The sequence below is a fragment of the Tenrec ecaudatus genome, chromosome 16 (assembly GCF_050624435.1).
Source record: "Tenrec ecaudatus isolate mTenEca1 chromosome 16, mTenEca1.hap1, whole genome shotgun sequence".
In the NCBI taxonomy this organism is placed as follows: domain Eukaryota; kingdom Metazoa; phylum Chordata; class Mammalia; order Afrosoricida; family Tenrecidae; genus Tenrec; species Tenrec ecaudatus.
Genome location: NC_134545.1, coordinates 86,035,013 through 86,046,663, shown reverse-complemented (window position 1 = coordinate 86,046,663; position 11,651 = coordinate 86,035,013). Strand labels below are relative to the sequence as shown.

The following is an 11,651-nucleotide window of genomic DNA, read 5'->3' as shown; positions in this document are numbered from 1 at the left end:
TGTCCCCCTCTTCCTGTCTGTAGGTTGAGAAATCAGTGGAAACTAGAAAGTTCTTCAGAAATGGAAGGGGAGGCAGGAATCAGTATTGTTACTTTTGTTTGGTTTGGGTTTTTGTTTTGTTTTTTAGGAGCAAGGCCAGCGATGGTTCTCACAACCCCTCTACCCATGCAGCTTGGTCACTGTGTGCCAGAGTTCACAGGCTGGACCTTATGGGCAGGCAATGGGCAGCCTTGCAGAGCAGGCCCCCCTTCCCACAGCAGGGCTTAGTGAGCGGAGCTGGCAGTTTATTTGTCAATATTATTTGTTGTTAGCTTAATTGTGGGGAAATTGAAAAGTGTAATGCATAGCCATGAAACCCTTAAGGCTGGTTAATCTTTTGGATTGTAACCAATGTAATTTTTATTAGTTGATCCCATCTTGATTGTAATATGCAGAGCTCTGGAAAAGTTGCTGAAGGCTCCAAGTCCTGGTGTGCACCGGGGACAGACAGCTCCATCATTCACACGTTCTGCCAGGGAGAGGGGCCCGATGAAAGAGAACTGGGATTGACATGCCAGTGGGGAGAGGAGTCCAACCTCCAGGAGGGGCACAAATTGATCCTAACCTAACCACCCCTGCAGGACAGGGACCCAGGCCAAGAGGGGTTAGGTCCGATGCCTTGTTTGCTGACAGGGCTCAGCTCCAGCAGCGTACTGAAATGAGAACAGCTGAGTCCAGTTCAGACATTCAGAGGTGACATGTTGGACGGTAACAGAAAAGTCAGCCGCTCCTGTCAAGAGCTGCAGGCTTGGGGATCCACAGGGCCATTCTGCTAGGTCACTATGAGTCAGAATCCATTCACTGGCAATGAATTTTTTTCCCCAAAAAAATTCAATGTTGTTTGTTTATTTGTTTATTTACAGTTTTATTAGCACTTTATCCACATGTCATTCATTTCAGTAATTCAATCATATCAAGAAGAGTTGTACAATTGTCACATTTCAATTCTAGAACATTTTGTTCTTCACTGGCAATGAATTTTTAAGGGGAAATAGAGACAGACCCGACAGGCCAAAGACAACAATTCCTTTCCATCCACAATGGTTTATGATGGCGATCAGTTTTGCAGTTTAAGCATGAAAGCATCAAGAATTGGAATTACACTAGGGGGCTTCAAAAGGTGCATGGGCCAAGACACTTACCGCCAAGGGGTGTGCAGTGAGTGGGCATCAGAGCTGAGCCGGCTGATCAGGATGATCATGGACTTGAGGCTCGCCATCTTTGCCAACATGCTGGGCGCGTCACTCTTCTGGCTTGTCGTTCTCTATCACTGCGTGGCCGTCAACAAACCCAAGAAGCAGGAATGAGAATGGTGCTTTCTCAGTCCTAGGCTTCCAGAACATAGTCTGAGGCAAGATGGAGGGTGTGAGGGCAGGCCTGCCCTCACCATCCTTCATCCGTTCTACCCATCACAACATCCACAGCAACTGCACCTGGAGTTTTCCAAACAAGTTCTATCTCCTCAGTCTTCCGGGCCCCTATTGAACAAGAAGCTGCCACTGAATAGGGGCTGCTGGTTTTTCTACACCCCCCCACACCAAATATAAAAATATACATATTTTTAAAAGGTGAGTGGACAAATTCCCATTATCTTTCAATGCCATTTTCCCCATGGACTTTTTAAACCCCCCTTGTGTCTGCGATTAAGAATTTGAACTTGGCAAAAAGTAGTAGCTGAACTGTCTCTGGCCCCTCTCTTGAACTTTGACTTTCTGAACTGAAGATTGGTGAGTCGAAGTCCTCACCCATCCCACTGCCCTTTTCTTAGCCATTAAGGGACTTCCTTTTCTGTTTTGGAATCTCCAGACGACTTTGTTCCTTAAGGACCTAATGAGCCAGCCCCCTCCAAAGGGTGAAATTGAGGCCAGGACACTAGGATTCTACTGACACTTGACTGATACCTTTCACCCCCACAGAGCCCCCCAGGAAATCAGCCGACAGCTATCCCAGATAAATTGGGAGCCCAGAGGCAGTGTGTGGGCATTTTGTTGTAGTTGTTTGCCCCTTTGTGAATATAAGTATTTAGTGCATGGTGCTTTGCAGAATTAAATCTCTGAGCCTAGCTGACCCTGGTAATATCATTATGTAGATGCCAGGGATGAGATACCTGTGACTGCTGTGTGTCTTCCCATTCAAGGATGCCTGTGATGACTTGATGCACTTTAATTTGCCAGGGCAATCATTAATTGCATATGAAACAGTTGGTGTTTGGCTGTAAGGGAAGCTGATTGGGTCAGTCACCGAGTGTTTGGCTCAATGATCTACAGCTGGCGCCTCACTCCTGCACTCCTGCTTTCTTTACAAAGCATTCTCACTCTGTGTTTGGGGGACCCCCTGAGGAAGAGGCTGTGAAACATTGAGGGTTGTAATCTGTTTTTTCCTTTGGGCATTATAGCTTAAATTTTAATATTTTGGATAATAAAGAATGATTTTAAATTAAATTTGCGAGTCTGCCATCTGTGATTGTTTGGACTATCCCCCCTCTCTGGCAGTTCTTTGACTTAATTCTCTCTGAACACTGGCAAAAGTGGGTCGAAAGCAAGGACAGCAAGGGGGCAACAGAGTAGGTAAACCCGGAGGGATTTAGAGGAACAGTCATGACTTTGACCCCTGGCCATTGGCAATAGGGGTTGGTGGAAAGAGGTTGAAGCTAAAAACAAAACCAAAAAAGCATAGATCTAATTGCAGCTTCCCATCATCTCCTTGTGATTTGACTTTGAGAAAGGCATTTGCCAAGGTTACGCCTTCATTTGCCCATCTGTTTAAGAGCGAAATGCTTGTCCCTACCCATGTGCCAGTACAGTTGATCTTGGCACAGTTCTGCATCTGAACAGTGCTACTCGGCCTCAGGAAGGCATGATCAGGACCCGCGGAAGGCCGGAAGGGTGTGTTTCCAGAGCCAGACAGAGCTCAACCCAAGAGATGACTACCTAGGATTATGTTCTTCATCTTGTCAGTGAAATCCAGGAGGAGGGATTTGTCTACCTATCCAACAGGAAGTGAGGACCCAGCCCCCTCACCACACAGACCCTGGCATTCCTGAGTCAGACAGACAGACAAATGCAAATGCGGAGCAAATGCCAAAAGGAAATGAAAAAGCACCTGCCAGCAGAGGGGCTGATATGCTGAGTCGTTTAGCTAGGGAAGAAGCCAGAGTGGGGCTTGCTTGCACAGTGAAGCAAGTAACTCCCTCTCTTCTATTTAGTGGAAGAAGGCTTCCTGGGGGGAGGGTGCCAGAGCCTGCACTTGAGAGGAAGGAGGAGAGAGCTTGCTGAGCTATGCAGAGCAGGCTCCTGGCCTCAGCAACAGTCTAAGGAGGAGCCTGGAAGAGAAGCGAGGGTGGTGATGGGGCCCAGGAGGTACCGGGGTGAGTGGAAGGAGGCAGAGCTGGGGAGGGAGATCAGATGTCTGTGATAAAGTGGAGGGTGAGGAAAGCCACCTGAATTGCTCTCTGGAACAAGAGTGGGGCGTAAATAAATACCAAGACGCTGCTGCAGGCAGTGAGTGTGGATGAGGCTTTGTTCGCATCAGGATCGTTTCCCCATGCCTCTCTCTTCCTAATATCTGCTTTGCCCAAATCAGACTGCTCCCCACCCTAGTACCTCCCCAAGCAGAAAAGGTCAACTTCATTGTTCCACAAGTCAGAGGGTAAAGGTTCATGAAATAACCTTGTAGGCGATTTCCATGGCTCTGAACAAGATCAAAGCTCAGGGAAGCAGATATTTATCCATTTTAGGACCTCACAAGAGACTCCTTTGTCCCACATGACTTCCAGATTATGTGAAGTAAACTTGAATCTCAATCAGTGCCCCCACCTCTTCCCACCCTCCCTACACACACACACACACACACACACACACACACACACACACACATATTCACTCGCCCTCCTCCTCTCCTTCTCCCTCTCTCCTCTGAAAGCCCTGGTTCCCCTAAACACAACCTTGCTATCCCCCCAACAGTAGAAAACCCCAACAAGTGCCTATGAAAAAAGCCTTCAAGACTCATGAATATTTAGCTCATCCTCATGTAAAATATATGACTTTGTGTAAGGATCAGGCGAACGAGGTGCATGATTTTTTTCTGATTTATGGGTCTGGAGACGGATTATTCATAGCAGAGCAGCTGTGTGGAAAGATTCATCCGCTGCAAAATGTGATTGTACATCAGGCAGTGTGTGGGAACGGAGCTATGACTAATGGCTGCTTTACATATAAATGAGAAGGTTTGTGCTAGGAACTGTAAAAAAATACAATCACTCAGCTGACGGGCAGGCTCCTTATCGTGGGTGCAGGAAGAGAGACCACAGGAAAAGCAGGCAAATGGATGCCTGGCCCAGAAAAGCCGGTCCAGGTGGAGGTGAGAGTCAGGAGCGGGGAGTGAGGCTAGAGGGAATTTAGAGAAGCCGCCGACTCTCCTGATGGGGCCACAGATAGATGGGCTCTAGGTTTGTAACTCCATCTTCCAGGTCCCACGGTGACCTCTCAGAACCCGTCGAGGCAGAAATGCTGCCCAATGGAAGTGGCTGCATGAGCCACACACCCAAGGATGAAGGCCAGGCCCCAAATGCCCCAGAGCCTGGTGTTGGACTGCTTGTTGAAGTGCCAGGACCGTTTCAGAAGTCAGCCTGGGATCCATTTGGGTAAAGCAATGAAGAGCAAAGGGCTGTGAATCTGAGGTTTGCCTCTGCCACTTCTCCGGTCTCCCTCGCCGTTTCTGTTCGTCTCCCTCCTCTCTTGTAGCTGAGACAGGCTGTCTAGACATTGCAGATGTGGACAGATGTTGGGTCTGTAATTTATAACAACGGCCTCCAGAAGGCAATTCCAATTTGTTTCGGTAAGGCTTTGAGTTACAGGCAGGAAAAAAGTATCCTGTAAATACCGTTGACTTACATGGTAACTACACCAAGGGTTTACTTAGTGAACAATTACTAACTACAGCATAATTTCAGATCCCTGCAGATTACCAGCGAATGTAATGACACTGAGCTGGTAATGACCACCAAACAGAGGTTCTGGCTTTGGGTGAGAGAGCCTGGAGAGCAAGGGAGTTGACCTATGCCTACCTGGGATTGCTGCCCAGCTCTTGCAATCACCAATTAGTCTCCCTTCCCAGTGCCCTTTCTGTTGCATCTACCTGTCAGATATCCAGTCACACCATCCACCGAGCTCCACGCCAGTTGCATGCTGACTGTTGCCGTCCACTGATGGCAGTTCCACGTCCTGCGGTGTCTATGGGTACACATGATGCTATAGATGACATCGGAAGCTGAACAATGACCTTCTGTCTTCATAATCAGTCAGGCACTCAGCCTCAGACTGAGCTGCACTGGGCCATTCTCACTCTCTCTGGCTGAGTGATGACCAAAGGGGAAGCTAACTGGCCCATCCAAGATCAAGCTCATCACGAGAGGACTGTATGCTGAACTGGGAATGTTAATGAGAAACGAAAAGGTGAAATTCCAGAATCACTTTTCAAGAAATATAGGATGCTTCTTGCTATCATCTGGGGTGGTGTAAGTGGAGGTGGGGGTGGGGGAAGGTCACTTACTGTCATCTAGTCAAGTAATGGAGGCCAATATTAAGGCCAATCAATACACAGAGAAGGGATCTGCCCATGACCAGAGTCTATTGGTAGCAGCAACCACATTTGCCCATGGGGTCTGGCAGGTCTGAGAACTGCGACCAGCTGGTCCCTTTGGGATTAGGAGATCAGCATTGGCTGGCAGCTGGGACGCTCAGGCTTCCTTGCATATATAAGGTTGCAGCTGAAATAGCCATCAGGGTATCTTTTATGTCAGTCTGCAGGTGGGGGTAAGGAGAGCAAGAATAAATGAACAAGAGAACATGAAAATCAAATAAATACATTGACAGGTTGGGTTCCGATTTTTAATCCATCACCAACCCCGTCTAGTCTATTGGTTCCACAGAACCTCCCCTCCCTGCTCATGCCTGTCCAAAAGCAATCAAGCAAAACGTAATACACCACTAGGCACAGACCCCAGGGTTTACACAGATCCTGAAAGAGGGCCTCGTGCCAGTTTAAAGACAGATACTGCCTGGAGAATCGGGATTCCTGCCATAGTTATCTGTGATCTCCTCCTCATCCCTCTCCCTTGTCCCTGCTTACTGAATATTCTATATCCAAGCTGCTTGGATGATAGCGCCGTTCACCTCAAGAAGTAGGTCTGGTTTAGAATGTCAGCTCCTGGCAGAGTCACAGAACTTATCAATCACTAGCTGGGAGGGTAGGTCACTTGGACCAAAGGAAAGGAGTTAGGATGATCAGGTGTCCTGCCTGGAAACTACACTCTCTGGGGGGTGGTACTAGCCAGCCAGGTCACCTCCCCTTCAGGTCTGGCTGCAGAGGAGAAGGTGTCAGCTGTAGAAGGAAGGATTTAGGAAACAATGTGTGTCTTACAAATTGAAGGGTTTCGATCGGTGTCCGAAGACACTCCTGAGACTTATTTGATGGAGACTTGAGTGAGTCCTGCCTGCCAGGGACGTGTGAGGTTCTGGTCTCTCTGGGAGGTCGGCATGACAATGGTGTGGAGCCCTCTCACTCCAGGAGTGCACAGAGTTCCACATAGCTCCCTGGCTGGAATGCGAACAGCACCTGTCATTCCAGGCCAAGGAGGGACGCTTGCTGTTCAGGGAGGATAAATGAACTATAATAACTGACCTGAAAGTTTATTGTGTGCGAGGCACAGATGATATCTTGGGTGACACATCCACGCATTAGCCTTTGTGATAAAGTTACCCGCTACCAGTGAGCAGAACCTTCCTCAAAAGAAGAAGTCAAGGCAGAAGAAGTACATGACCCATGAGCCCGATGTGTGTCCTGGGCCATAGCTGGAAGACAGATACACTTTCTGGAGGTGGGGCTAGAAGCCAGTGGGGAAGGTGGCTAGCAGTATACACATACTGACCCATGGATGCCTCTGGAGGAGAATTTCAGGGTGCAAGCTCAGCACACACCCATGAAGAATAGCTACAATAGGAATTCTAAGGTCATTAAGGAATGCTCAGCTATTAATAGAAAGGTTGGCAGTTTGAATTCCTCCAAAGGAGGAAAACCTGGCAATCTACTTCCCAAGGATTCTATGGGGTCATGTCTGTGCTGATTCGTAGCAGCCCCGCCTGACAGTGGAGCTGCCCCTCGGGTTTGGCGCTGTCGGGTAAGCATTGGACTGCTAACCACTCACTGATCTGCAGGAGAAAGATAGGGCTATCTGCTCTCTGGAAAGATTTAGAGCCTTGGAGAGCCTATCAATGGAATGACTCGGTGGCAATGAGTTGGGTGATCTTTATGGAATCAGACTGCCACATCTATCCCCCCATGGTGTGGGTGGTGAGTTTGAACCATCCACCCTTTGGTTATCAACCAGTAGCTTAGCCACTGTGCCACCAGGGCCCCTTAAGAGCCTACAGATTAGAAAGCCCTCTGAGAAGTTCTACTCTATCACATTGAGTCACTATGAATCAGAATCAACTTCATGGCGCCTAACAACACTAACCGCAAGGAAACCAGCAAACCAAACTCACTGCCATGGAGTTGACACTGACCGCAGCAACCCTCGGGGACGGTCAGCTGCCCCTGGGAGTTGCCGAGACTATGACACTTTCCAGGAATAGAGAGCCCCATTCTTCCTCCTGTGGGGCTGCGGACCTTGCAGTGAGCGGCCCAACTCGTAATCACGACAGCACCAGGGTTCCTGATGACAACAGTGCAAGGGGGGGGGGTTATTAATAGGTGTCCATACCACGTGAACACACACTTGTCCACACACACAACATGCACATAATATACTCATACACATATGATCTGGTGAGCAAATATCGCTGAACTATTCATGAGAAAGGACCACATCGCTGAGGCACGGGGGAAATTCTAAGAATAAGGACAAAACAGGTTGTACAATACTGCTTGATATGATGGAACTATGGAATGGAATGATGCCTGGATTAGGTCCTAATATAGCGGTTTGAAAGGAAAAAAAGAGGGGGAGAGAGAGAGAACCTGACTGCCATTGAGTCAATGCCTACTCCTAGTGAGCCTCTAGGATGGGGTAGTTTCCGGGACTGTCACTCTTTATGAGTAGAAAGCTCTATCTTTCTCTCAAGGAGCGGGGCTTGGCATCCAACTGCTGACCTTGCTGGCCACAAAGCTTCTATCAGTTCCTGGCACACAGGGAACATTCAGGAGATGTTGGCTGAGTTGAGTAAAGAAAGAAAGTTTCTTGCCCTCCAGGAGTTGTGTAGACCTCTCGTTCCTTCACGTATTTATCGAGTACTGGGCTGGTCCCTCCGCTCCTCAAGGAGCTGAATGTCCAGTGGGAGACTGCAGGCTGTAATTAACTCGTTCCAGGGGGAAAAGTATCCTCACAAGGTGCGTGTTGAAAAGGGGAAGTAAACGATGCTGACTGAAAAGAGGAGGGCTGCCCGACTGTCTTTACTATCGTTAAACCATTGAATTGCATGAACTGTGAATTATAGTCAATCAAACTTTTTAAAAAATCAAACTGTTTGAAAGTAAACTAAATAAATAAGGGAGTTAACTGTGTCGGGACACACCATTTCATCTGCCAGCTGAAGTCCGCGTGGAGCTGGGCACACCAGAGCGGCGGTGCTGCCGCTCCTGCTGTTGACAGGGACCAGCATGTGCACACAGCCCCTGAGGCTGCTTAGAACATGGCACATTAGACAACAGGGAGAGAGAGAGAAAAATAACAATCAGACTGGAGCACCGTGTGCAACTGGGATTGTGGGACCAAGAACTTAGAGAGGGTGCGGCTGGGACTTTATCCGAAGAGCAAGGCTACACAACGGTAGGGCTTTAGGTTGAAGGATGGTCGTGACACAATCACTCCCTGGCTGGGTTGAGGGGACAAGAGGACATGAGGGGAGACGCGTTAGGAGGGTGCTGAGTTATCTCAGCAGATGTGACAGTGACCTGGACCTAGACAGGAGGTGCTGGTGGAGATGGAGAGAAGAGGACGAATGTGGCGGATGCTTTAGAATGGAGTTGAAAGACTTGGTGCCATCCTATGAGGGAGAGGGCGGAGCCACAGACGACGGGTAGGTTTGTGAAGGTCGCTGTTCCTTTCTGGAGACAAGCTCCTGTACTGGGCTCTCAAAAGTTTGGTTCTCAAAGCCTTCAGAGAGAGGATGACTTTCACTTCTAGAGGCTACCTGGGACTCTCTAGTAACTAGAAGGGATCTAACCAAGCCCCTTGACAATGTAGGCCCTCATCTATCCCAAGCTCACCCAACCCAAACCCCTCTGGGCCCCTACTGACCACTTACCCTTGCTTACCCTTGACCCCCCCCAACCCCTCAGAGCCCCTCCCTTTCCTATTCTCCTCCTTGCCTCTGCACCCCCACCCCACCCTAGCCCCTACCTCCTTCTGCTGCCACTTCACCCTATTAAGAAACAACAACCCCACAGAACCCCCTGGTCCTGGCTGCTGCTCCCTGAGCCCAGCCCGCCCTCCCTCCTCCTGCTCCTCTCCCTGACAGATGCCTCAGAGCCCCGGGCCGCAGTTAAGGTGACGAGATGCAGCAATTCTTTATGAACATTTCATTCCTGTTCGCTACACGACGTAAATTAGATGGTGTGTTACATTCGGGCAATAAGAGAGATATGTCACCACAGCGCTGGCCCATTGGATGGAGAGGGTAATCCTGCCGTGAATTTCATTACTGCTTTTATATAGACAGAATTAGCTCGGTGACAGCGAGCCTGATTGTCTTTCACTAGGGGTTTGGCGAAGAGCTGAAAGGATTTCACCCTGATGTGCACACTACTGAGTGACCCCGCTCACCAACGGCTCCGCTGATTGCTTTGCACCTTGCAGACGCCGCAATTGGCTCAGGCGCTCTGCCTGCCTCGCCTCCCTCCCCCCACCACCCCCGGGTCCCCAAGCCTTCCTGCCTGGGTTTTTCTTCAAGCAAGAAGGAAAGGAGACCTAATGGAGGAGTCACAAGGTCATGAAAGAAAATGTGCATGTGGAGAGGGGAAAGGTGGCCGAGTAGAAAAACATCCACCGCCCTTTGTGCTCAATCGTCAGTCTCGGGCGACCTAGCTACTGGACAGAGGCTGTGGCCACTGACTGTTGCCCCCCAGAAAAGAGGAAGGAGGCCCTTGTCCCTGTGGGCACATGCCCCATTGCCCCCAGGGAAGAGGAAAAACTGGGTAGCGGCTCATAGATCCTCGTTAATCCTTTTGCCAGACCCTCTCGCTGCTGTCCCTTTGCCTCTTAGTCCTTCTCCGGTGGAGGCTCCCTGTCCCCTTCTGAAGGAGAGCAAGCATGTGGCCCCGATTCCAGGGTGACTGTGACGTCAAGGAGTAGACTTCTTTCACTCCCACTTCATGAACAATTAGTTGTACTAAGGACCCTCTGCAGTCCACGGCACAGACCCACAGGACGTTGTTGACTCAGCCTCAGTCACCTGCAAACACGCCCAGACCAGGAGTCCGTTCCCTCGGTCTCTTTTGGTGGGGCTGGCTACTTCTAGGAGAGCTTGACTTGGCCTCTACCTTGATATCGCTCAAGTTTATCAGGTCCACGCACTCATCTCCATGGAGGACAGGCAGTTGGTACTGAGAGTCTCCTGAGCCCAGGAGGGAGAACTCAAGTTCCTTGTCCCTGAGCACCCATAAAGCAGGGTGCAGGAGACCCTGTGCTTGACCTCTTAGGGGGCCTTTCAACTTTGCTAAGGCTCAAGGAACCGCCTCCCCCTTTGGAAAGTGGAGGCCACAACCCTGATCTGTCTTAGCAGCATTGTCTGAGCTGGGCCACGAGAGGTATTTACATAAGAGATGTGTCAGATTGACCCAAAGCCATCAAGACATAAGGAGCTTTGAGATGCTGCCTGGTCATTAAGGAGATGCTTGGCTATCTCAAAACTCAAGGGACTCTCCGTACCAACTGCCTGTCCTCCATGGAGCTCAGTCAGTCATTTACTCATAGGCTAACACTAGAGGGATTTCACACTAGCAGCCTTCCTCTGTGAACTCATGAACCTCTACCCTAACCCTGTCTGTGATGGCTACATGACCGGGCATGTCAGCATGTCTCTCTGATCTTTGCTTCAACCAGTGGGAACCCCTGCTGAGAATTTGCATTTCCACTCCATCTACTGATTTAACAAGATCTCTAAGAATCACCTGGGGATCTTGTGAAACCTGTAGGTTAGGATTTAGTCTATCTGGGGTGGAAATGCAAATCCCCAGCAGGAAGTCAAACTGAAATGAACGGGTTTGAATCGCCACAGTGGATGCTGTGGTGCATTGCTGTGACATGTACACACACACACACGCCTTAGTTCTGAAAGGTTTTTCCTCAGTGAAAAAAAGTCTGTCTTGGATTTGCCATTACTGAAGAAAGCTGCCTCACATAAAGTTAGTCACCTCTCCTAGGGCAACCTGCCTCCTGGTGTCCCGGATACATGAAGGCCCGGTTCGCCCCAACTCAGACTATTCTGCAGCACCATTCCACCATCAGAGCTCCCCTTGGGTCAGTTCAGGCTTTTATTAAGGCTGCCGCCCAGATCAGCAGCCCCCTCTGTTCAGCCCTGCTTCTTTCCCATGTCATGAGCCCATGAACCCTC

At 49.5% G+C, this 11,651-nt stretch overlaps 1 protein-coding gene across 1 annotated transcript; it reads left to right on the top strand.

Moving 5' to 3' along the window:
* Positions 1-1,232: 1,232 nt before the first annotated feature.
* Positions 1,233-1,346, top strand: LOC142428500 (dolichyl-diphosphooligosaccharide--protein glycosyltransferase subunit 4-like). Its single transcript, XM_075533328.1, has one exon. It carries the CDS (start codon positions 1,233-1,235, stop codon positions 1,344-1,346), a length of 114 nt encoding a protein of 37 aa, XP_075389443.1.
* Positions 1,347-11,651: the final 10,305 nt, after the last annotated feature.

Excerpts from the sequence above, each read along its gene's own strand:
- LOC142428500 (XM_075533328.1), top strand. The coding sequence starts at position 1,233 with ATGATCATGGACTTGAGGCTCGCCATCTTTGCCAACATGCTGGGCGCG.